The 26,452-nt window shown below is 54.9% G+C and overlaps 1 protein-coding gene across 1 annotated transcript in view; it reads left to right on the forward strand.

The window, feature by feature from the left end:
• Nucleotides 1-26,452, forward strand: part of COL22A1 (collagen type XXII alpha 1 chain) — a 203,161-nt gene that overhangs the window by 3,255 nt on the left and 173,454 nt on the right. The window contains exons 2-3 of the mRNA XM_040261747.1: nt 526-1,092; nt 24,366-24,440. Coding sequence (XP_040117681.1) covers nt 526-1,092; nt 24,366-24,440 — 642 coding nt within the window. The remainder of the gene's footprint in view (nt 1-525; nt 1,093-24,365; nt 24,441-26,452) is intronic.

Below are 26,452 nucleotides of genomic sequence, written 5' to 3' on the forward strand. Positions count from 1 at the left end.
AGCGTTTGAAGATTTTTTGGATTGCCTTTTGCAGGTTTGAAAGACAATGAAGTCACTTTTGAACCAACATGGTAGGAAGAGTTAAAGAAACTGACAACAGTAGTCAGTATTGTTACATGACTGTTACATACTTTCATGAATATATCTGTAACCTATATATAATCATATATCCTTATATACAGTACATAATATATAATATACATAATTATGTTATTCACTTGTATAAATACATATAAACTATATAATTATCTATAGTATATAATATACAATTATATGTTATTCACTATATATATGTATGTGAGTGTACATATTAACTATATAGGTAGTCAGGTGAACTTCACAGCAATCCTGGGGAGACTCCCCATCACATGGCCTTTAGGGAACCAAGGATGGGGCTCTAAGGCGGCAGCCCAGCCCCCCTCCACCCCGCGGAGCGGTTGGGGCCTGGAGGCAGGCTTTGGGGGACCCGGGTGATCACGCCTCCAGCCCCCAGCAACGACCCTGCCTTTCCCGTTGCCCCTGTAGGTTGCAAAACCGTGCACTACGACCTGGTGTTCGTGCTGGACTCCTCCTCGAGCGTGGGCAAGGAGAACTTCGAGAAGGTCCGGCAGTGGGTGGCCAACCTGGTGGACACGTTCGAGGTGGGCCCGGAGCGCACGCGGGTGGGCGTGGTGCACTACAGCGACCGCCCGGCCACAGCCTTCGAGCTGGGCCGCTTTGGCTCGCGGGCCGCGGTGCGCGCAGCGGCGCGGCAGCTGGCCTACCACGGCGGCCACACGCACACGGGCGACGCGCTGCGCTTCATCACACGCCACAGCTTCACCCCGCGCGCTGGCGGCCGCCCTGGGGACCGCGCCTTCAAGCAGGTGGCCATCCTGCTGACCGACGGGCGCAGCCAGGACCTGGTGCTGCCCGCTGCCACTGCCGCGCGCCGCGCTGGCATCCGCATCTTTGCTGTGGGCGTGGGCGAGGCACTGCGCGAGGAGCTGGAGGAGATCGCCTCTGAGCCCACGGCGGCGCATGTCTTCCACGTGTCCGACTTCGACGCCATCGACAAGATCCGGGGCAAGCTGCGGCGCCGCCTGTGCGAGAGTGAGTGGGGGCCGTGCCCGGGGCGGGCGGGGTGGGGGGCAAACCAGCTTACAGGCAGAGGTGGGCCTGAGGACACCGGCGGCTGCTCTGCTGCTCAGGAACCTGGAAATCCACCCGCACCCACCCCCAGCGTGCACACCCACCCCTAGGGTCCCCTGGGCCCTGTGCCTTGGGCCCTGAGTCCAGGGAAGGAAAATTCAGGAGGGCTGGGTCCTAAACCCCATCCAGCCTCAGAGTCTGGCTATATGTCTCTGGTTGCAGCTCCTTATCTGCCATGGGGACCACGCACTGGCTTCTCAGGGCCCTTGAGTCAGAGGAGGTGCTTGCAAAGGCCTCACCCAAGCACCTGCTCACAGAGGTGAGAGATGTCGGGTCCTGCCCGTTTCCTGAGGTGTCACAGTGAAAGATCATGGAAGAATGGGGGCACAGACCACCTTCAGGAACTGTCCCCGACAAGCCTGAGGCAGCCACTTCAAGATGATGGCCGCTGCTGGTCCCAGAGGCCAGGGGCTCTTGACCTGTTGCTCTCTGAGTTCACCCGAGGCCTCCGAGTTATTTGTCTGGAATCTTGACTATGGCTGGGGCTAGGGGGATGAGAGAGGGAAGAGTATGTGGGTGGAGTGGGGGGACAACTGGGCAGAGAGCCAGGAGCCCCTAGGGCTCTGACCTGGGCAGCTGACCTCAAGATTCTAGTGGGGTCATCCTGAGGCCAGCCCCCTCTCCAGGACAGGAGGGGCTGTAGTGGGTTTCTCCCGTGTCAGCCTTTCCCCAGCTTCAGCCTGTGCCTGCTTCACTGGACTGACATTCCTTCCTTGCTGGTAACTTCCCCCTCCTGGGCCCAGGTGGGGGCAGGGAGCAGTATCAGCCTCTGTCTTACTGACTTCTCTGGGGGACTGAGCCCAGGGTCAGGGAGCCCCGAGGGTCCCACCTCGACAGGGCCAGGAGGCTGGGTCAGTGGAGGAGGGACTGACAGTGGAAACAGCTGGCCGGAGCTGCAGGGACCTGGTCTCAGGGATGGGCCAGCCTTGCAGCTAAGCCTTGTCTGAGACTTGATGCTTCTCTCCGTTTCTTTAGCACTCTGTGGCTTTTTCTCTGTGTTGACTTTCTTAATCTCTACTTATTTATTCACAGATACTTAATGAGAATCTGTTTTTTTGTGCAGCCTTGTGCTGATTTCTGGGCCTATAGAAAAAGATAAGACACAGCCCTTGCCCTGAGGCTTTCCTCATCTGTTGTTTAGTCTCTAAGTTGTGTCGACTCTTTGCGACCCCATGGACTGCAGCACGCCAGGATCCCCTGTCCATCATCTCCTGGCGTTTGTTCAAAACCATGTCCATTGAGTCAGTGATGCCATCCAGCCATCTCATCCTGTCATACCCTTCTGCTGCCTTCAGTCTTTCTCAGCATCAGGGTCTTTTCTAATGAGTTGACTCTTCACATCAGGTGGCCAAAGTATTGGCGCTTCAGCATCAGTCCTTCCAAGGAATATTTAGAATTGATTTTCTTTAGGATGGACTGGTTGGATTTCCTTGCTGCCCAAGGCATTCTCAAGAGTCTTCTCTAGCACTACAGTTGGAAAGCATCAATTCTTCGGTGCTCAGCCTCCTTTATGGTCCACACATGACTACTGGGAAAACTATAGCTTTGACTAGACGAACCTTTGTTAGCAAAGTAATGTCTTTGCTTTTTAATATGCTGTCTAGGTTTGTCAATCATGTCTGCAGTCACCATCTGCAGTGATTTTGGAGCCCAAGAAAATGAAATCTGTTCCTCATCTAGATATTGGGAAGGTCCTACTGTGGTTTTGGTGGATGGTGACCTTGAGAATGAGGGAGAGCTTCCTGGAGGAGGTGGCATTTGGTTTAGAAGAAAGAGCACAAGCTTCAGGATGAGGTGGCAATGTTTAGTCAGTGCACTATAATGATTGGAGGAAAGGAGCAGAGTGGGGGCTGGTGGCTTTGTGTGATTGTCAAGGCCTGGATAAAGGGGGCCCTTGTGGGCATGGCAAGGAATTGAGGGTTCTGGGCAGGACGTGACATGGTCAGATCTTCGCGGAGAAAGGAATGCTGGCTGGTTAGCGAGCCCCCTCACAAGACAGCTGGTAACTTCAGAGAATGATGTTGGGGGTGGATGCCCAGGCCCGTTTTACAGATGAGGAAAGGGCTGCCCAGAGGGTTAAGGGACACTCACCTGCTCCATAGGGTGCAGTTCACTGGCTGTGGACTTCCATAGTGACTTCATTTGACCCTCGTTACAGCCTCCTAAGATACGGATGCTCCCCTTCTTGCTGAGTGCTGAGATCCAAGGGAGCACAGCTGCAAGGCCTGCGGGGCCCTCAGCAGCAGTCCAGAGAGGTGATGGCACCATGTGGGGAAGAGGAGGAAGGGAGGGTGAACTGCTCCGGTGAGGCCGGGTGGAGACTTGATCTAAGTGCATGTGGCCAGAAATACCGGCTGACAAGAGGCGGGCACTAGGACCAGGTCCAGCCAAGGGGCAGTCATCCAGCCTGGTGGCTCAGGGTCTGTGAGCACCCAGCTGACCTGCCCCCCACCCCCCAGCATTTCTTCATCCTGGCAGCCTGGGTTCAAAGTGGTTCTTCGTCTTGGAGGAGCAGAATCTAGATTTTGAAGAGGTTCCCCCTCCCAGGGGATGGTTTTGGGAATGGTTTGGACAACCTTGGAGAGGTCAGGTCACTGGATTGTATTGCCCAGTTAATAAAATGGCAGTGTGGGCACAGAATCTGGGCTGTCAGCCTCTGCTCTCATCCCCCTGTGCCCCTAGAACACAGATTTCACCACCACTGACCCTGGGTCTGAGTCAGGGACAATGATCACAGGTAACAGCAAACCCTGCTCTAACTCGCTTAAGCAGTAAGACACATGGACATCACCCAGGATGCAACAGCCAGCGCTGGGGCAGCCCCGAGCGGAGACCAGGCCCTCTACTCTCCTGTTGCTCTGCTCGCTTTCGGTGTTAATTCTGTTCTTGGCAGATTTGTGTGTCAGGGTCTGGCAGTGACCAGCGTGGATGGAAGAGACGCTGATGAGGTTCTGTTTGGAGAAGACAGACGTTGGGGAGGGAGAAGGAGGCACCGGGAGCCAGCGGTGGGAGCAGGGATGGCAGGGAGCCGGGGCCCCTGGGTTGGGAGGGCCTGACCATCACGAGCTCTGGTCTCCTCGTCTTGGGGAGAATCACAGCTGCCCACTCGGCCGTGACCCAGAGGGAGCAGGAAAGGAGTCCCAGCCTCACTCCCTGCCCGCCTGGCTGGCTGACCTCATCCCACAGCAGCCAGCGAAGGAGCCGGGTGACATGGGCCTGAGCAGGACAGAGAAAGAGCGGGTGTGGGTTGGACCCAGGAGAGGAGAGGGTGACCCCACAGGCCTGGACTCGTCTAGCTGGACACCTATAGGCTCTGTGACTGTCCCCAGCCAATCACCGTAACCTCGGAGTGAAAGCAGGCTGACTCTCTGGGCCTGAACCATAGGACCTTGTTTGACATTGTGGAGTGGAGTCAGTTACCGCCTCTCCTCCCCCAGGAAAAGGGGTCTAATCCCAGCAGGAACACCAGGGACCAGACCCAAGGGGAAAGGATACAGGTCCAGCCTGCTAGCACGGTCGCACGTCTGCTGTGGAAATGTCAGGAGAAAGTCAGGACTCTCCCTCGCAGGCTTCTCCACATGCCTGAATGGAGGGAAGAGTCGAGTTATTCTTAGTCATCTGAAGGGAATGCAGTTTGTAAATACAGCTGGAGGCTGAGAGGGTCCACTCTATTCTGGAGACTCAGGAAGCAAAATCTTTTCACAATTGCTTCAATCAGAAACAAAGCAAAACAAAACAGAAGCGCGAACAGTAACATAGTGGAAAGCACGTGGTGGGTGAAATCAAGGAGCCCCACAGCATCCAAACAGCCGGAAGCCCCTTGGCACGGGGAGGGTACCTGCGGATGGTTCATGGTCTGGATCCGGGCTGTTCCTGCAGGGGATTCTCACCGATGACCTGGGAGATCTAAGAGTAAGGATATGGGTTTCCAGTGTTGTGATCATTCAGTCCATCCAATCCACTCATTCATTTATTCATTCAGCAGCCATGGTGGATTCACACTAATCTGTTCATTCATTCGACTTCAACCCAACCATATGCTGTAGTCGGCATTGGTTCACTTTAGTCCAGCTGTCCGTCCATTCATTCATTCATTGAGCAGTCACACACTGAGTGAGTCCTCTGCCAGGCAATTACCAGGTGTCCAGGATGCAGTGTGGGAGCTGATGTCCTTCTTGTCCTTGGGAAGCTTTTTCTCCTGGAGACAGCAGGGAAGTGACAGATTATTATACCACAGACTGTGCATGCTGGTTGCCTCCTGCCATTTGAAATTCTGTTCGTTGTCAGAGCTGCCTTCACCCACGGAATACAATCCTCACCAGGGAAAGGCTGTTTCTAGGGGTACCAGTGCCTGGAACGGAGCCTAGGATGGAGGAGGAGCTGCCTGAATGTTGTTGAAAAAGAAATCAGGGGCAGCAACCTGCAGTGGATTCTGCTGTGCACGTTGGAAGCAATTCACGCAATGATCTACTGCCTCCCAAATGCAAAGACTAAGCATATTCAGCAAATCTGAAATCCTAGCCAACAATAACTGTTTCCCTTGTGTGTATGAGCAGAGTGGAACGATTAGATGTTGAAGGTTGATGAACGTCTGGAAAAGGCAGGCTGGGGCGTGGGGGGTGGGGGGTGAATCATACCTGCTCCCTATGGCAGGCCACATCTGGGGCCAACCTGATTTCCCAGGGTCGGTGGGGGCAGAGGTGAACAGCCCTCAGAGAGCCCGCTGTTCTTTGAGCACCAAACGTTTTGAAGGCTGGGGAGGATATTTGCATTTCACTCACACTGTGTTCTCACCCAGCCCAGTTGGGGTGGGGGGAAGGGGTGGCGTCTGTGCTCACGATTTGCATGTGGGGAAACTGGTGCCTCGTCCTGCGCTAGCCATCACGTGTGGCCAGTGACCAGTCTGGAGCTGGTCCAGACTGAGAAGTGCCTGAGTGCCATACCCACTGGATTTTGTAGACGAGGTATGAAAAAAGGGAGTAAAGCATCTCATGCATCTTTTTATATTAATTACATGTTTGAATGATAGTATTCTGGAAATTTGGGGCTTCCCTTGTAGCTCAGGAAGTAAGAGTCTGTCTGGAATGCAGGAGCCCTGGGTTGGATTCCTGATTCAGGAAGATTTCCCCTGGAGAAGGAAATGGCAACCTACTCTTGCCTGGAGAATCCCATGGACAGAGGAACCTGGCAGGCCATAGCCCGTGAGGTTGCAAGAGTCGGACACAACTGAGAGATGAAGCACACAGCACACATACATCCTGGAAATTTAGGGTTCCATACAACATATTCCTAAAAGTAATTTTACCTAGTTCTTTTTACTTTTTTAAAATTGTGGCTGCTAGGAAATTTAACTTTATGTATGAAGCCTACATACGAGCTTCTTCCTCCTCCGCTTCCTCCTGCTCCGTCTTCTATGATGCTGATGCTGCAGATGGGAACTGAGCTCTGTCTGCTTCCAGAGCCTGTGCTTTCCAGCCAGCCCAGCTATAGGAGGGAGGCAGGGCAGTCTGAGGGGACAGTGGGGAAGCTGAGTCCCAACTCAGCGCACAGGAGGTGAGGGGCCAGTGTCCGGGTGGGTGCCCAGCCCTGGCCCTCAGGCAGCACAGGCTGGGGTGTGAGGGCCGTGGCTGCCCTGCTCTGGTCTGGAAGCCCAGCTGGGAGTGACCATGTGAGCAGAGGAGGGGGTGACATGGGGACAGGACCAGGCCTGGGATTGGACAGTGCTTTTTCAGGGTGGCCGCTGCAGAAGCTTCTCTTTGTCAAAATTGTTCCTGGACCAGCCATGGACTTGAACTGTCCTTCTGCTTCTCAGGCCTCAGAAGGCCATCATCCCTCACTGCTTGGATCAGAGTTCCCATAACCTGCCTTCTAAATCATAGCAGCAAATAGGATAACTTGGTGCCGCCAGCTGATTTTTTTTCTTAATGCATTTATGGCTTCCTTTCCGCATCCGTCCTTTCTCAGTGTTCATATTCACAACGCTTAGGTGCTTATGTTGGCTTTTACCCCACGGCCATTCCTGGTCCCTCGCTGGGGTGGCTAGTTCAGGTCACTCCTGAAGTGGCCCTGCTGGCTGGGAGCAGACCTGGGATTTTGACCTCACTCTGTTTGACCGCAGGGCCTGAGCTCTTCCCACTAAGTTTGGATATTCAGGAACCATCTTTAAACCCACCATGGCTTTGAAGTCTCACCCCAATCCCCTAAGTAAGTTTTTCTTCTGTCGCTGATGGCACTGAGGGGCTGAGTGGCTTATCCAGGATCACAGGGAATCAGGCCTTCGACTCTTCACCCAGCTCAGCACCCAGTGCCCATGAGTCTGAGCTTTTCTGAGCTGTTCTTCCGTAGTAATCCCATCAGATGTCTAATTATTGAACCCTACAAGGGTCTGGTCAAGCCCTGGCTCCTGCACGGTGACCAGTGGCTGTTTGTTCAATAGACAGATGAAGGTCATGGTAGCTGAAGAAATCTTTATCCTCATTTTATAAATGACAGAGATGATCTGTAAATTAGGAGTGGACCAGCAGCAGCAGCAGCAGCAAGCACACATGGTGGTGTTGTCAGAGACCTGTTTCTAGCATCATGACCTCCGTGGCCTTGCCTGGTGACCTTCCCTAAGGTCTGCTCTGGCCTGTGGCTCACTGTCCCCCTGGCCCTGGGCTCATCCAGGGAAGCACCTCCGTGTCAGGGCATCAGCTCCTGCCCATCCATGGCCTGCCGAGGCCCCCAGGGGACTGGATCTCAGCCTGCAGAGACTTCCTGCAGAGTGTGGGGCGGAGGCCCAGCCCCAGAGCTGCGGCTGTAATTAAGAGCCCTCTCCACCCTGGGCTCGGTCACAGCCACGACACAACCTTTATATAGCTGGTGGTGTGGCCTTTAGCGATCCTGTGGCCTGCCAGCGCCCACGGCTGGGGAGCCTCCGCCTACTTCTATTCTGGGGACGCTCTCTGGTGGTCCTGCCTCCCCTCTCCCCAGGGACAAAGGCCATGTCCTGGGCTGTGTCCTGTAGCTCTTGGATGTTAGCGTGACTGAGGGCATGGGAGGAGCCTCTTGTGTCTCTGCAGCCTCCCTTCCTCCCTCCTCTGTGTTGTGTCCCCGTGCTTTCCCAGTGGGTTTTGACTACTGGATAAGATCCTTACCATGACAACATTCACACACACACAGAGGGGCTTTCTTATGTGTGAGGTGGAATGCATTTCACTGCTCTCCTGCAGATCTCACTGGGGGCATGTCGGCATCCGCTCCCCAGCCATGCGTTTCACCAGTTTGTGATTTTATGCTTGTCCTCAGCCCCTGCAAGAAGGGTCCCGGCGTGCTGTGCTTGTTAGACCTGCTCACAGACTTGGCTACCATGAGAATGGGGAAGGTGGGCCCGGGGGCTGGACACTGAGATTCCTTGAGAGGCTCTTTCTTGCTTTTGACCGAATCTGCCATAGGCCACTTCCTCTTCAGGTGAGGGAATCACTTGAAAATGAATTCTGTGCTTTTTTTTTTTAATAGCATAAAACAGTGTGAGTAAATCGCAGGACTTATTTGTGTAACTGGGACGGACCAGGTGGACCTTTGAAGACGGCAGCTCGCGGCAGTGCGCGTCTTAAGGGCTCTATTATACTCTTGGGTTACTTTCTCAACACATATTTTTTGTTTCCCTCTTATCTCCTGGACTTTGTTCTGAGGCAAGTGGATCATGATGGTGAATTATTGCATCTGAGATTCTACTTTTAGGGCGATACTTTCCAGAAAGGAGATGGAGGGGAAAAAAATCAAGTGAATATGAATGTGGTTTCATAGAGTGGTTAAGTGCTTTGAAGAAATGAGAAAGGTTCGCATGATAAAGGGTCTTAAGCGGGAAGGTTATAGGAAGGCCTTTGAGAAGAGAAAAGCTGAGTTGAAGCTGGAATGACGTGGAACAGCCGTTCACGCCAAGATTGATGGGCCCAGAGTTCCAGGCAGAGGCAAGTAGGAGAACCAAGGGCCTGATGCTGGTGGAGGAGGGGCTGGGCCTGGCGGGAGTGGGCAGCAACAGTGCCCAGGAGGGGAACATCACAGCACTTACCAGCAAGGGGCACTTACCGCCGAGGGGTGCTTACGGCCGAGGCGCCCTTACCAGTGAGGGGCGCTTATCGCTGAGGCACCCTTATTGTTGAGGGCGGATGCTGAGGCTTGACTTGGGGGCTTGACTCTCCAGAGTCCACCCAGCTGGGAGGGGGCCGAGAACCAGCCAAGGGCAGAGCGCGCCTCAGCGCCCAGAAATGTCCCCTTGAGGACCGAGAGATTCTGTCTAGGGAGAGCCTGGGCCCGGCTGTTGGCATGTCTGGGCAGCATGTCCGGGCTGGGAGTTTGTTTGGGCCTGTCTCCCTCGGGGCCTGAGTCTTGTGGTCATCAGAGAGGGCACAGCCCTGCTGGCGGCCTTGTGCCCAGGGACCAAGTCCTCCTGTCCCCACCCGTCTCCTTTCCCACGTCCCTCTGCGTGGCCTGGAGACTCGGAGGTGAGGTCAGTGCGTGTGTGCACACACACACACACACACTTACTCACATACACCCCATAAATCATACATACACCCCCACACACTCTACAACCCCCCCCACACACAGACACCCCATAAATCATACATGCACTCCCAGACCCTCTGCACACACCACACACACACTCATATCTGGGAGCACACACGTGCCCATGAGACGACCCACCCAGCTTGTCCCCCCTGGGTGGACTTAAAGCTGGGGCAGAGCCGGCGGCTGCCCCAGCTGCGGGTTTGGAGCCGCCACGTGGATGCCTGTGGCCTGGCTCCTGGACCACATCGCCCTCAGGAAGTGAGGCCGGGGGTCCCACCCTTTGCCTGAAGGTCACTGGGAGGTCCTCCCCAGGAAAACTTGTCTTGATCGAGGTCACCCCCTGGAAATGGTCATGGGGTTTCTTAATTCCGATTATGAGCTGGGACATTTTATTGGAAAATTACTGAAAGTGATGGAAAACTAAAAACCACCCCTCATTCATTCTTGATTTGTGTGCTTGGGGAAGAAGGCAGAGTTGCCCAGCCCGGCCCCACAGGGCCCGCGCCTGACGAGGTCCCTGCCTGACTCCTCTGTCGGCTGCATCTGCGTGACCCACGTGTCCAAACCCCAGAGCTTCTGCCTTTAGCCTCTGCTGAACCAGAGAGGGCAGCTCGTGTTGTCCACACTTCCTGATGGGTGTGTCCCGATGCACAGAAGGAGCAGGCTCCCTTGCGTCCTGAGTGCTCCCCACCTGACCATCGCTCTCTGCTGCTGGGTCCTGGAGTCTTAGGATGGCTGTCCTGCCTTTTTAGTCCTGAGCTCTCTGTGGATTTGCACAGGCAGGGAGGCTCCTAGAGCAGGCTTGTACACGCCCAGTGACTCCCTCAGTGTAGCGTGGGCTGGTGGGAGGGCTTCACACCCCGCACCCTGGGTGAAGCCTCAGGCCCGTCAGCTCACTCCTGTCCTGTTCATTGGTACAAAGAGGATGATGGTGACATTTCTACCTTGTCGAGTGTCCTGAAAATCTAAGGATTGGGATGTGGAAAGTGCTCGACACAACAATGGCCCTGAGCACACATTCTGCCACTGTCTGCTCTAATCTGTGTGTGTGTGTGTCAGCACGTGTGGGCTGTAGCCCCCAGGCTCCTCTGCCCGTGGAGTTCTCCAGGTAAGAATCCTGGAGTGGGCTGCCATTGCCTTCTCCAGGGGATCTTCACGACCCAGGGATCGAACTTGCATCTCCTGCGTTAGCGGGCTGGCTCTTAACCGCTGAGCCACCTGGGAAGCCATGTGTGTATATTTATTATCTGTCAGAAAGGTGACTGAGTTTATATGTTTCACGCAGGGCAGTATTTCTCGACCTTTTAAAAATAGGGTATTTATGTAAGTGTTCTGTTTCCTCTCATTGCCTGCTTCTCTGAAACTGTAATATCACACCTATTATTTATGCTGTTTGGGTAGGTTGAACTTTGGAGGGCCCCATCTGAAATCCCTCAGGATTTTTTCATCCCCTCCCTGAAAGCCATTTTTGCCCCTTTGGAGGCAATAGTACCCGCTTTGAGAACGCGTGGTTTCTGGCGTGTGTGAGGATTACAGGATGAGAATTTGGGGAGGGCCTGCGTTCATAGCCTGCCCTCTGTCTCTGGGGAGCTACAGTGTTGTACCATCTGGGTTGAGCAGATGGACTGAGGTCTAAGGCCCCAGTTAAACACAAGTTTCTCTGTTTGACAGGTTCCTTTTTTAACCTTTAGTTTTCACTATAAATTGAGGACAGTAATATTACCACCTACTCTCTAGAGCCCAGGGGACATGCACATGAAAGGCTCCCTTTGTAGCCTGGCACAGAGTTTGTGACCATCATAATCAGGGCACGGCCTTGCCAGCACTTCTGATCTGTGGCACAGAGACTGGATGGAATCCCAGCTCTGCCCCCTGCTCACCGGCGGTGCCTGGGCTGGAGTCTGAGCCTCTCTGAGCCTTGGTCTCCTTATCTGAAAGAATGTGATATTTACTGATCTGGTGAACAACTTACTGTGGTTCTTGTTTTTATTGCACTGTTTATTATCATACTTAATACCATGATGCTGGGAAAGATTGAAGGCAACAGCAGAAGGGGGTGAAAGAGGATGAGATGGTTAGATAGCATCATTGACTCAACGGACATGAATTGGAACAAACTCCAAGAGATAGTGAAAGACAGGGAAGCCTGGTATGCTGCAGTTCATGGGATCAGAGAGTCAGGTGCAACTGATAAACTATTTTTATGACAAATCTATATTTTAAAAAAGTCAAAAACTGAAGTTCTGAGACATAATGACTGGTGTGAGCTCCTCATCCCAGGACGGAATCAGGCAGAGTCTCGAAGTTCAGGCACTTTGAATTCTGTAAAGGGAGCTAGCCTATTCAGGAAGGCAAGCCCGTCCTTGACCTAGTGCACGGGCTGGCCAACTCCAGCCCACAGGCCAGATGCGCTCAGGCACCACGTTTTACACACTGAGTTTTACTGGAGGACGTAGTTCATGTCAGCTTGTTTACATATTGTTGGTGGCTCTGTTCACACAGCCACAGGCAGTGGTTGTGACAGCAACCACGTGGCTCATGAAGTCTGAAGTGTTTACTCTCTGGCTCTGTAGAGGGAAAGATCACGGACTCCCGATGATGGCTTCTGATACAATGGTTGGGAGAATCTGAAGTCGCTGCCGCTGTCTCCTGGGGTGACCCTGGAGAGGGTGTTTCATGGGGTGCTGAGCAGGGTGTGTGGGGTTCCCACCCACCCATTATATTATATTATAAATTAATATATATTTACATTATATTATAAATTAATACATTACAAATTAATATATACTATTATAAATAATGTTATATATAATCCCACCCATTATATACTGTAAATTATCAATTATCCAGAAGGTCCCTTCCCTTCTGTGTCTTGATTGTCATCCTGCATAACCCTCTCCCCCGCTCCCAGGAGCTGTTGCTTTATAGGCGCTTCCTCGCCTTGCCATTTTTTAGGGGTGACTCGTGTATCCTACGGAGAAGGCAGTGGCACCCCACTCCAGCACTCTTGCCTGGAAAATCCCATGGGCCGAGGAGCCTGGTGGGCTGCAGTCCATGGGGTCCAAAGAGTCAGAGACAACTGAGCGACTTCACTTTCACGGTTCACTTTCCTGCATTGGAGAAGGAAATGGCAGCCCACTCCAGTGTTCTTGCCTGGAGAATCCCAGGGACGGGGGAGCCTGGTGGGCTGCAGTCCATGGGGTCGCACAGAGTCGGACACGACTGAAGCGCCTTAGCAGCAGCAGCAGCAGTGTGTATCCTAAAAAGCCCTTCTGCTATCCCAGGCCTCAGATGAGGAGTCACCCCCATACGACTAGAAAGACTCCAGGTCAGCTGCGGGCCTGCATGCTCCCCTTGCCACTGCCTGGCTTTGGGGCGGTTCCAGCCATGGCGCTCTTTGTCCCTGGGGTCATCCCAGACAGAGTGCAGGCACGCAGGCGTGACTGTCTCATTTACTGGCATCGTCATGCCAGGAGTTCTGGCTCAGGGAGGAAGGTCTGACTCTGCACTCGCCACAGTGGCTTTCGTGTTGCGTTGGTGAAGAGATGAAATGTAGTGGCCACAGTGAAATTGGCACTTGCAAAATGTATATACACGTATACGCAGTCTATATATACACACGTGTCTGTAAATAAGTATGCATCTATGTAATTAACTACGTGGAGGAATTCTGCCTCCTGAGTGTCTCTCACGTCCTGCAGCTAACCTTGACCTAGCTGAACTGGATTCACACTTGTGGGAGGGTGAGAGGGGCACAGGGGTTACACGGTATCTGGGGCTTTCCAAGAAATGCGGCTGATTAATTGCTGTGCTTCTGATACAGCCTCACGCTTCCTGGAAGGCTGAAGGAAAACAGTGGTCAAAGCAGCATGTTCTTGGTGACTTTTTGGCTGTAAAATGTGTCTGTCTTTGTCCTTTTAATGACACAGATTCTGGTTTCTTTGAGTTTATCCACATATAAACACAGCAAATCACAGACACGCAGTCATACAAATACAGACACACATACGCACTCAAACACACGGGCGTGCAAACACAGATGCCCGCTCAGAACACACACATGGATGCATGTATGTGCCTACACACACTCACACACGAATCTAGAGAGGGGTGGTCCATAGAGCAAAAGCCCCTTCCTCCTGACCCTCAGCCTGGAAGTTATAAAATTACAGCTTTATTAAAAATCAGTGCATTTGGGGGCTTTCCAGGTGGTGCTAGTAGTAAAGAATCTGCCTGCAAATGCAGGAGACTTAAGAGACACAGGTTCAATCCCTGGGTTGGGAAGACCCCCTGGAGGAGGTTATGGCAACCCACTTTGGTATTCTCTCCTGAAGAATCCCATGGACAAAGGAGCCTGGAGGGTTACAGTACATAGGCTTGTAAAGATTCGGACACAACTGCAGCAACTTAGCACACACGTACACATGGGAGAGAGATGGAGGAATGGCAGGAGGAGGAGGAATGGCATGGGACACCCCAGTGCATATGGAGTGTCTGTCTACACTTCTGAAATACCTGTTCATATTCTGGATGTAGCCAGTGTTGCTTGATCAAGTAATGAACACATGATGGAGTTTTTTGGTTTGTTTTCAATCAATCTCCTGTTCCTTGCCGGACGTAAGGATGAGTGACCAAGGAGGGGCCAGTGATGACAGGAGCTCTTGGAGGGGCCCCAGCTCCCCTGCAGGGTGAGCCTGGCGTCCCTCGGCGTTTGCTCAGCCTGGGTGTTTTGTGCTGCAGCCGTGTGTGCCTAGGGCCCCAGATCCTGCCCTGAGCTCAGGTTGAACCAGGAGCCTGTACCGGTGGACCCCGTGGGACCCATGGTTCCAGGGGTTGGAATGCAGAGCTGAGCATCTCCAGTGACTTCCGCCTTGACCAAAGCCCGCCCAGCACCGGGGAGGCCCTGAGCCCCGAACCCCAGGCAGGAGAACAAAAGGAAACCTGCCCGCTGTGAACTCTGTGTTACATGCAAGTCACCAATCAAGTGTAAAACGTGTCCCCGGAAACGTGTCCCATCCCCGTAATGTGGACCTAGGAGGTGGGCGAAACCCCCTTCCAGTGGTGTCCAGGACACAGCGGCCCAGAGGGTCCCACCCTGGCCCCAGTCCGCCCAGCCCACGCCCAGCCCCCTTCTTGTCACTGCTTCTGCTCAGTTGGCCTTGCCTCGTGGGGGCCTTGTGGGGGCAAGGACCCCCCAGGCTACAAGGTCGAGTGCTGTCCACAGACCCCACCGACGGCTGCCCCTCACAGCCCTGGTGGTCCCAGGCTCAGGGTGGAGCGGGAGAGGGAGCTGGAGCTGAGCCCAGCACCCCAGGCAGGTGGGCTGGGCAGGGCCCGAGAGACGGGGCGGGTGTCCCTGAGAAAGTGGTCTGAGGGCAGGCCTGGGGTGGGTGGAAGGGTTGGCCGCAGTTAGTGAGTGGAGGTTTGACCAGAGAGCCCAGCACCTGGTGATGCCCTGGTGAAGACACAGGGCTGGAAGGGGATGGCGCAGCAGCCGTGGTCAGCTGGGAGGAGAGGGGCCCCCCCATGCCCGCACTCCCTGCGTGAGGTCAGCAGGAAGCTGCACTGCGGGAGGGGCTCCGCATCCCCTGCCTGCAGGTCCTCGGGGGAGGCTGCCGTCTGTGGCAGGCGAGTGGGCAGCCCTAGGTGGGGCCCCTGCTCCCTGGACCATGTGCCCTCGTGCCCTAGACTTCCTCCTGGCCTCAGCCCTGGCTCTGCTCAGCACGCTGCCTCCGCGGCTGGTTTGTCCGGTGTTGGGGGTAGGCAGCCAGGCTGGCCGTGCTGACCCTCCAGTCTCCCCACGGCTCCCACGGAAATGCGGCTAGTGGCCATTTCAGGAACCCACCTCCACCGACCCTCAGGGAGAGGGGCCAGGGGCAGGTGGGCCTGGGGGCCGGCCGTGTCCACCTCTGCCTGGTGCCCTGGTCCCCACCTTGCCACCCCGTCCCCCACACACAGGCATGCAGGGCCTGACATGGTGCACGGCTGAGCTGGGTCTCACTGTCTGCAGCGGGCTCCAGGCCTCTGTCTCTGTCCCCTGACTGGGGACATGACCCCGAGTCCGGACACAGTCTGACCCCAGGCTGCCTGCTAATGGAGAGGCTGTGGCCGCAAGTAGAGAGAAGAGACTGGGTATCTTGCTCACCCATCTGCCCTGAGACCCACAGACACTGTGGGTGGCGGTCAGGGGTGTGCTTGCGAGGAGGCATTTGCGCTCCCTCAGCCTGTCCTCTTTCCTGAGATGCAGCGGGGAGGTAGTTTGTCCTGGCCACACGCCGAGGGCTTTGGGTCTGTGCTGCCCCCGGAGCCGGGCTCCCGAGGCTTCTTCCCACCGTGGGTCTCCCCCTTCTCCCCCGACCCCCTGCCTCTGGTCTTCCCAGCCCAGTCTCAGCCCCTCTGCACAGGGCCAGGGGGCATGTCTTGTCCACCCTTCTCTGGAGTCATGTGATAATTTTGCTGCTTTTTTTGGTTTTCCTATTTCTCCATCTCCTCAGACTCCACGTTGGAAGGAAGGGAGGGTTCGTTCGTTTTGCCTAGTTTTTCTCGCCCACTCAGCAACTCTCTCATGTGGGACCCCTGCCCTGTGTGAAAGCCTTGGGGCTGCTCCCCCTCCTCTCTGATCCTGCAGAAGCTTGGGGTTCGGGGGTGCAGACGACAGGCTGGGCTTGGGTGACACCTTGCTGGGCACCGGCGTCCTGGGGTGAGGGGGTCCGTGACCCCATGGGATTGCCATGGCCTCAGCCCTGAGTCTGGAGCCTCCTGTCCTTTCTCTTGTCCAGTCCCTGTTGGGACCCTGAAGGGTGGATGCTAAGGGTGTGACTTTGGTTCTGGAACTGAGAAGACAGTCTCGGAAGGTCGGAGAAGATGGAGGGTGCCTCGCACAGAGAGCGCGGCTTCACCCCTGACTGTCCAAACAGTGCTTTCAGGGTGCAGGGCGAGGTCGTGATGCTCCCTCCTGTAGCCTCTGAGCCTCCTCCCTGCCCCGGGTCCCCCTCCGATCTCACGAGCCTCCCCTTAGCCTCCTCTGCTGCTCAGTTCTCATGTCCCGGCATGTGACATGGGAGGCTGAGACCTACTCCAAGGCCTCCTCTTGGCCCTCTCCCTCTCCAAACCATCTCCTCCACGCCCCTCCCAGCGCATCAAACGCTGTCTGCACACGGGCCTTTCCCAAACCAAAAGCCAGGCCTTGTCTTGGCTCAGAAAGCCAGGCTTATGGATCTGGTTGCTTGCTGGGCGACTTGAGACACCTCAGACGTGGGGAGGTGGGAACTGGACTTGGGTTCTCTGTTTTCCAGATGGTTCCTTCCTACAGGTTTCCAGACACTCAGAACTTTCTTTCTTTCAGGTTCTCTCCTCATCCAGTTGGCCACCCGCCTGCCCACTCTGCTTGGCAGAGAGCCCGGGGTCTGACCGCCTCTCCCTGCGCACCCCCATGGCTCTCTGCCACCCCCCGCTGGTCCCTCCACCCGCGTCCTTGCCCAGGCAGAGCGGCGTCTCCCACCAGGGCCTGTCAGTCCCCACCCATCCTGGACCACCCCCAGCTTGTTTCACGGTCGCTCCTCCCTGTTTGCCATCCCAGCCATGGTGGCCATGCTCCCCGGCCCCCCAGCCCTGGCCCGCGCCTCTGGTAGGCCGCCCTTCTGCTCTCACTTGCCTGCCTCTGCCTCAGACCTCAGTGGAGACACCTTGGCCCTCCAGCCAGCTCCGACCCCGCTGTTTGCATCCCCCTCTGGCCTCTGCACCTTCCAGGGGTTGCGATCGCACGGTTCTTGGAGACATCAGTGCCTGGCTTGACCGGTTTCCGCTTTGTCTGCTGGAGACGGCAGCTCCCTGAGTGCTGAGGGCTCCTTACCATGAGCCCTGGACTGGCTGAGTGCCTGGTGCATGGCAGGCGCTCGTCAGATGTGGCGTAAGGGAGATTTGCGTTCAGGTGCTTCTCAGACGCCAGGTGCTAACGGTCACTGCAGGGCTGAGCACCTGGGTGGTGGCCGAAGGCTCTGCCACCCTCCCAACTTCCAGCCACCCCAGGCTCCTCCCTGCTGGGCTTCCAGGAGGTCCCTGCAGTCTCTGGTGACACCTACTGGTGCTCAGCCCACGGGACAGGCCCCAGGAGGAAGGAGGTCCAAGGAACACGGACAGCTGGAATCACACCCTCCTGGCAGGGGTCGCACTTACAAGGTCACCATGATAACCTCTCTCTCCCTGGCCGGGATCGCCCTCTTCCTGCCCTGCTTTATATCCCTGGCAGAGTCATTTCCTCATTGCCCTGAATTGCAGACTCTACCTGGGGTTAGGAGGTGTCCCCTGATCCACCTCTGCCCTCTCCCCTCCCTGGACTTTGCTATGGGGCTTGGTACTGCCCCCCCACCCCCCTGCCCATCACCCTTGGGCCGACCGAGCAGCTTCCTCCCCGGGGCTCTGCCCTCGCTGGGACTTTCTGGCCCTCTGCTCTTCCTGTGGCTGCTCGCTCCCTTCTGAGCTCTCAGCCCAGACGCACCAAGCCCGGGGTCTTCTTAGACCCCACATGCGTCCTGATCTCCACACCTAGCGCCCATCACTGGCCAGTTTCCTCTGTGGACTGATCACGCATGACGACCCCTCACTTCTCCGTGTCTGTCTCTGCCTTTGCTCCCGGCATCCCCCATGTCTGGCCTGTGGCTCCAGCAGGGCAGGGCTGCCTCGTCTGTATGTTTACACATTTGCTCCTTGTGGCAGGATGTCTTGAGTCCAGACGTGCATATGAGCCCCACAAGGTCTCTGCCATCCTCTGGGACTCCAGGTCACCCCTGGAAACAGCACTTGCGCCCCCCCTGCCGCCCCCTGCCCCTACAGCCTCCAGCTGCCTAAGCATCGAGGGTACCAGGGCAAGGCTCAGGCCTCCTTCTAGTAAAGTATAATATTGATAACCTGCAAATGCTATACTAGTGAATCACCTTCATATTTTGAAGGCCCATGTGAAAATACAGAAAAGCAAAAAGGAGGTAAAAACCACTTCAAGTTCTGCCCTCACAGAGGTAGCCGCGGTTTAAGTGTTAACGTATGTTCTTCCGCACCCCGTATGTTTATGTCGAGTTGTGGTGTCACATGTGGAAATGCTAGGGTCATACTGAATCTGAACCCTGCTTCTGCCGCTAACTAGAGGATGTGCTTGGAGCAGGTCATCTAAGCGCTCTCAGTTGTCTCATCTGAAAAATGGGCATAACACTACACTGATGGGTGTCACAAAGGAGGCTAAGCACTGTCCTCTGCCAGCAGAAGCACACCTCAGCCATGCCCCAGGACCTGTGAGTGTACAGTGTGTGTGATCGTAGGTTGGGTCTTACTCCTTCCGATCTTCCTCTCCTGGGTGAGGGAGCTGCTGGGAACAAGGGATGCTCAGCTGGAGACGATTGGAGAGAGGAGGACGCTGACCATCTGGAAACATCTAACCCGCTTTTGTGAGAGACAGTGGGGCCGTTCTGGATTTGGCACCAGCAGAGGGTACACTCAAGGGCAGAGTCTTGACATCTGCCCTCCCCAGGTTCCCCAGTGTCCTGTTCAGAGCCAGATGTAAGCGGACCCAAGCATTCGGGCCTGACGGGCAGAAGTCAGCAGATGAATCCTCAGTGCAGAGTGAGGAAGCCCCGGGTGCATGTCAGGGCGTCCAGAGGCAGAAGGCGTGCCCCGGAAGTAGCAAGCTGGCCGTATGTCCCCGCAGGCTTTGGAGACAAGACAGACTTGGGTCCTCTGTGCTGGGTGACCTTGGACCAGTGGCCTTGGAGAGAAGCTTCGTGCTGTCGTGGCCCCAGGCCAACGCCAGGGCTGGCTTTGCCTTCTGCTCACTCTGTGGCCTTGGATAGCCTGCTGACTTCTTTATGCCTTTGTTTCCACATCTGTGAACCACCGCACCTGGCCCGTAAAGCTGTAGGGAGGAGTCGGTCAGACGTGCTGATGGTTTCAACGACCCTGGCGCAGTATCTGTGCAGAGCAAGCTCCCTCCGTCGGCTGACCGCCGGGAGAGCTGCGGCCCTGGGCAGAAGCAGACCACAGTGCTTCGACGTGTGGGCCGTCGGCCTTGGAAGCCTGTGGTTCTAATCATTATTCCTTTCATCCCTGGGGCCTTGGGGCCTGGCTCTCCAGAGCGGGGGTGTGTGGACTGTTTTCCTGGCTGGCCTCCTGGCCTCAGAGGAACGACCCCGTGAGTCTGCCGGGTGTCTGGCCTGTGTCTGCTTCCCCTGTCCCCTTCCCTGCCCACTTGGACTGTCGTCATCCCGTCTGTGGTTCGCGGCCGGGAGGTGATGGAAGGGCAGTGACCGCCTCCTCCCTCGGGCTCTGCTCCCAGCTTCTCCTGGTGCCGCTCAGCTCGTCCGGGCCACCTCTGCTCGCTCATTCTAGACACAGGTGGCCCTTTATTCAAACCCAGACACCCTTCCTTCCTGGTGAGTTTCTTAACCTCTCTTAGCCTCCGTTCCTCCATCTATGTCATGGGAACAAAATCTGCCTCCTGGAATTGCTGTAAAATCTGCCTCCTGGAATTGCTGTTGTGAGTCAGATCTCCAGCAACTGACGCACAGTAGGCACTCAGTAGTTGCCAGCACCCTCCCTTTCTCCTCTCCACTGGAGAAGCTCTGGACTGGGAGCCAGGGGACTGGAAGGCATGTCTGAGACAGCCTGGCATGTCTCCTCCATACAGAGCTGCGGGTGGGTGAGCACGAAGCAGAGGACGGCAGAGACCGTCTGTGCTAACCTTCCTCCCCTGATGCTCAGATACACGCTCCCTATTTGCAACTTGGTAAACTGAGGGCAAGTTGAAGTGTTTTTTTTTTTTTCTTCCTGAGAACCTGTAGTGTTTCTGTCATGTGCCCCAGGGAGCAGCAGCTCTGATCAGCCAAGACTCAGCCTCTGTTGCAGCTTCTGATGAAAAAGAACCCATCCTGGGGAAAAGGAGATCGCATTGCTCCAGGAAGTCTAGAATGTTCTACCTTCCTAAAGGCTGAGGGAATACAGATATCAAAGGGTGAACTCCAGGGGAAACAGGGGCTTTGTCATCAGCTGTATCTTTTTTGTGCTGTCACACTTTAAAAAGGAAAAGCAACCAGCTCACCAGGAACTAGTTAAATACACATTTTGACTGCTGAGAACTTACTCTCCTTCTTAATTCCAGAGCGGCTCCTTGCGTTGATCCTGAATGATAACCTGAAAAGTCTGTATTGATTGGATATGTGACGGTAATCCAGTCTCTCAGCAGCTCCTTTGCTTTTTCTCAAGCTCTTCGCTTGGACTTGGAGACAGCAGGGTTCCTCTTTCTTCAGTTCTCCCAGACAGTCCGGCAGATGTTCTGTCCTGCATTTGAAGGAGGAGGAAGGGAACGTGCCCCTGCCAGCCCCTTCGGCCTACCTGTCCCCATCCATCAGGGAGACAGATGCCTTCTCAGACCCCAGCCCGCGCCCACCCACCGTGCGCTTCTGGTGTTTACGCCCTTGGCCAGAACCGGGTCACAGGTGCATCTCTAGCTGGAGGGGGTGGCTGGAAAGGTGGGGACCATAGGAGTCATAATCGGCTTCGACCTACCACTCACCGCTTTTCTCCCTGGGCTAGCAATGCTGCTCACCTGAATAAAAGTGACATTGTTTTTGCCGGGAGGAAGTGAGGGATGGGTATTAGGGTGGCAGCTAACAGTGCCTGCCCCACCTTGGTGGCTGGGGTCCTGAACTCTGAGTTCTCACCTGGTCAAAAGCACAATGAAGCCCTTTCCTGGGAGGCATCTGGTCTACCGCTCAGCCTTGGTTCAGGCATCGCTGGTCCTTCCATCCATCATGGACTTGCCTCCCGTTCTGAGCCTGGAGCCGGGAAGGCAGTGGAGACAGAGCTGGACTGAGACTCAGCTGGGCCCCTAGACAACTGGGGAGGCAGCCACGCTGGTCAGCGCCTTCAGCATGGCACCACCAGCCCTAGGACACGGGACCCTGCTGAGGGGTCCTCACTCAGGCTGGGGTGAGTGGGAGCAAGGCCCAGGGGGCTGCTGATCAGAGTCTGGAGGGTCAAGGAGGAGGAGGCTGTGAGGCAAGAAGACACAGGGTGTCAGGGCAGCCCTGGCACTTCCTGGAGCTGAACTGTCTTAGGCCCTGGCCACAGTCAGCCCACAAGCACCCTGAAGGCAGGGATGCTATCTTATCTGTTTTCTCATTTGTGGGTCCTTAAAACTAGCTCAGGACCTGGACTGTGTCTGGACCTCTGTAAGTATTTCAATTCCAATAAGCAAGTTCATGTGGAAATAAATAGATCATTATCCAAGAGGTGGACATGTCTTGGCCAAAGGCACATAGTTATGGGCTGAGAGTGACTTTGGGTGCTCACCCCCACTCTTTGCAAAGAGGTGACGCTCCAGGGCCCCCTTTTCCCTGGGGAGCATGGATGCAGGGTGTATTTTGGGAGCCATTTGTTATGACTTATTGTCAGCTATAAATTCCCTCTTGAGGCTTTGGCGTGTATGGGGCTTAGTGATGGCGCCTATGAGGGGACTGGCAGGTGGTCTGGGGACTGATTTCTTAAAGTGGTTTGGGCACATGTTGACATCTCTGAAACGTTTCCATCTTTTCTGTGTTCATGGCCTTTGAACTGTCTTTGACCATCCAGGTTCGGGCATCAGAGCCTCCCCCCCGGGATATTTGCAGAGATAAAGGCTCAGTGGCTTTGCCTGCACTGAGTTCCAGCCGTCAGACTGCAGAGGTTTGCTGATAATCAAGGCTAGAAAGGTCAGAGTCAACTCATTTTAATGACACATGGTCCCAGCACATCCCTCTGGCGGCCTGCCAGCCTTGAAGCAGTTGGTTGTCACCTGCAGCTGCTGCTGTCCTGGGTGGCGCGGTCTGCACCCTGCGCAGCGCCGGCACCCACTTGCATATATGAGATTCTAGACACACACAGCTCTGTGCTGTTTCCAAAATAACCCCTTCCTTGGGGCCTGTCAGACCTCTGGTGCCTTCGAGGATAAATGTTAAAAATACCTCCTCCCAAATCAGGGAGAATCCCATTCTTCCTTCTCACTCCTGATTGGTGAAGGGTCCCACAATGAAACACTTGTGCTGAAAAGAGGTCATCGTACATGAAATCTGTGGGATGACGGAACTGCCTGATCAGGTGTGATTATTACAATAATGTATGTTACCAGATTGCTTCCAGGGCAGATGCTGAGTTGCCTCTGGTGATAAATTTAATCCCATTATGGCTTGATCTTGCCCTTCCTCCAAGCTACCCTAGACAAGTATATTCTCTGTAAGGTGTCCCATGACACACACGCTCACACCGAGAACGGGATTAGGGGACTTTCAGGGAAGCCAACACTAGGGCCCAAGACTTTAACATTCGCAGTGGGTTCTCTGGGTGGGATTTTTAAAAACGGAACTATAATTGGCTTACAATGTTGTGTCAGTTTCAGGGGTGCAGCAAAGTGATTCAGTTATGCACATATATGTATATATACATACATACTCTTTTCCAGTTTCTTTAATATTCTAGGTTATTCCAAGATATTGACTATAGTTCCCTGTGTTATACGTACAGTATGCCCTAGTTGTTTATCTAGTATATATGTATATGTATATATACACACACACACACATATATATATGGTAGTTTGTATCCGCCAACCCCAAACTCTTAGTTTATCCCTCCCTACCCTTTCCTCGGGAAGAGAAGGGGACGACAGAGGATGAGGTGGCTGGATGACATCACCGACTCGATGGACATGAGTTTGAGTGAACTCCGGGAATTGGTGATGGACAGGGAGGCCTGACGTGCTACAGTCCATGGGGTTGCAAAGAGTCGGACACGACTGAGCGACTGAACTGACCTTTTCCCCTTTGGTAACAATGAGTTTCTGGGATTTTTAGGGCAACTGAAAGAATCCCTTTTCCTTCCAGTTTTTCAAAGGTGAGAAATCATGAAGATGTTTAGACATGTTATACCACGTAATGACGTATGTTTTACTTTGACTTCCTCCATTGTCTCTGTATAACTGGGCAGTCTCGCTTCCTCTGGGATGTGCCTGGAGTGGCACCTGAAGTTGCCTTGGGCAGCATAACAGATGCCTTGCCGGTGGGCTCTCGGCACGTTTCCGTTCCTTTGACGCATCTCTGACTTGGAATTCTCATCTATTAAGTTCATGCCTTTGTGAGTGACATTCCCTCTCTGCCTGTGTCCCCGTTTGTTCTTTGGTCTGGCTGGCTGAGTCTTACTGTTCCTTTAGGAGAAACTGCAAGCGCCACCTTTCTGGGAAAGCTTCCCTGACCTCCCAGGCTGGGCTGGGTGTTGGGATCCTGAGACCCCCCAGGAACCTAGACCCATTCCTGTCACATAGGACCCTGTTGATTCTGTGGGCATTGCTCTTGGGCTCCCTCTACTGGACACACTGTGAGCGCCTTGCTGGGACCTTGCCTCTTCCAAGGCATTGGCAGTAGGGCCCATGCGCATCAGGCACATCTGGGAGGAAACAGAACGCCTGGCCGGTGTGGCCCTGCTTCTGCCGCTGCTCCCGGCGGATGTCCCACGTGCTGGGGGGTGGACGGGGTCTCTGCCCTGTCACTTTCCACGGAGGGAACATCAAGATTGCTCATCAGTCTCTTTCCTCTCGCCCTTCTCAGATGTGCTCTGCCCCAGCGTTCGTGTGGAAGGAGATCGCTTTAAGCATACCAATGGCGGAACCAAGGAGATCACAGGTACGAGAAACAGCCAGCCAGCACAGCTTGCTTTGTGATGCCGTTTGCCAGATGTGAATCTCCCCAGGTGGCTCAGACTGCCCAGAGTCTGCCTGCAATGCCAAAGACCTGGGTTCGACCCCTGGGTTGGGAAAATCCCCTGCAGAAGGGGATGGCAACCCACTCCAGTATTCTTGCCTGGAGAATCCCACGGACAGAGGAGCCTGGTGGGCTACAGTCCATGGGGTCACAAAGAGTCAGACACGACTGAGCGACTAACACTTCCACTTTCTTCTTTGCCGGACTTGACCACAACCCTCCTGGACTCAAGGGTGGTAGCCTTGCTGGTACTGTCCTCATCGCCGTCTTTCACCGAAGTCCTGGGGACGGTCTGAACAGTGCAGGCGGCAACTCCCGTTCACGAACTGCCCACTGGGGGAGGCCGTTCACGTCTTCCATCTGGGAGTCAGTGGTGATGTTATAGGTGTCGGTAGAGAATGAAGAAGGATGAGGGACGTGGGGAATGAGTAAGTGATGGGCAGCCCAAGTGAGAAGGTGAATAAATAGCTGCATTTGGGCGTGAAGGAGAGAGTGAATCAGAGTTATAAATATAGGAGCAAATCAATGGATGAGGGAGCAGAGAGACACATGACTGCAGAGCCAGCAGCAGAAATAAGCACTGCAGAGGCTGGCTCCATCCGTGACGGGGCGACTGAGGGTACGCGGGGACGGCTGAGCCGGCTTCCCCTTCGTCCTGGTGGTGAGCATCTGTCTCCTGCTCCCTGTGGCCAGGCGTCCTGCAGACACTTTAGGTGCGTGATCACAGGGGAGCTTTCTCCCCATCCAGGAGAGCAGCCCGGCTCTCCTCACCAGTGCCGGCTGGGTCAGGAGCCCCATCCATCCACCCCAAAGCATTTCAGGTCCAGTACGAACCCACGTGCGGTCTCTCTCCCGAGGCAGTGAGCCGTGGGCGATCAGAACCAGGTGTCACATCGTAGGTGCTGCTCTGCCCCACCCCTACCCGAGGGACCCTGCCTGCCCACAAGAACAAGACAGCATCTGCATCTTGGTGCCTGGGGGATGTTTCTAGAATGGCAGGAGACTGTGCTGCCTGTGTGCACAGCAGGTGAGATGAATCGGGGGGTTAACCCTCCTCGGGTGTAACGGAGTAACCCAGCGCTCAGCCAGTGACCACGGGTGAGGAAACACTCAGGCCCTCTGACCCACTTCCTGGAGCGTCCCAGCGGGGTCCCGCTGCAGCCGCTTGCCGGGGCTGAGGCTGGAATTAAGGACAGAAGGTGCTGCAGAGCTGCCAAGTTCAGCACAGCCGGGTAATGGGAGCAGCTTTTGTAAAAGATGCGGTTCCCAAAGGCTCATCTCTAGGTGTTTCCTTAAGTGACTCCAGCTAGTCTTCGGTCTCAGTGGGGCTGGAGCAGTGAGGACGGGGTGGAGGACAGACCAGGCAGTTGGAGGTGGCAGTCTGGGCCTCAGTTTACCCACTTCTGGCGTAATGTCTTTTAGGACCCCTCCCAGCTCTGAACCTGAACATTCTGCAGATTCTAGCAACTACGATGTTATTCAGTGCTCTCTGAAGGAGTTATTTCATGGTGAAGGAAGGTGCTGGGCTCCGTCTTACTCTGAAACTTGGCCACAGACATTCTGATGGGTCTCTCCTTCTGCCTGGTCTCTGACGTCCAGATAATCGTCACCAAGTCCCGACCATCTCAGATGGTCCCAGCCTAGTGCTTCTTCCTTCCCCGCCCCCCCGGCTCCATGTTTCCAGTCTGGTCCTCCCCGGTCCCCCAGCTCCTCCATCCCTGCGGCCAGAGTGACCTCTGAGCACAGGCCCGGGGTTGTGTTTCTCCCTGCTTTAAAGCCCTTCCACGCCCCCCACCTCCTGCAGAAAGAAACCCAGGCTGCCTCACGTGGCTATCGGAGCCTGGCCCAATCTGCACCCTCCTCACTCACTCCTTGGCCCCCGTCTCGTGGTTCCTGACATCCCAAAATAGTGGGGATTCTAACCTCACTGACTC

Source organism: Oryx dammah, unplaced genomic scaffold (assembly GCF_014754425.2).
Source record: "Oryx dammah isolate SB20612 unplaced genomic scaffold, SCBI_Odam_1.1 HiC_scaffold_19, whole genome shotgun sequence".
Taxonomy (NCBI): domain Eukaryota; kingdom Metazoa; phylum Chordata; class Mammalia; order Artiodactyla; family Bovidae; genus Oryx; species Oryx dammah.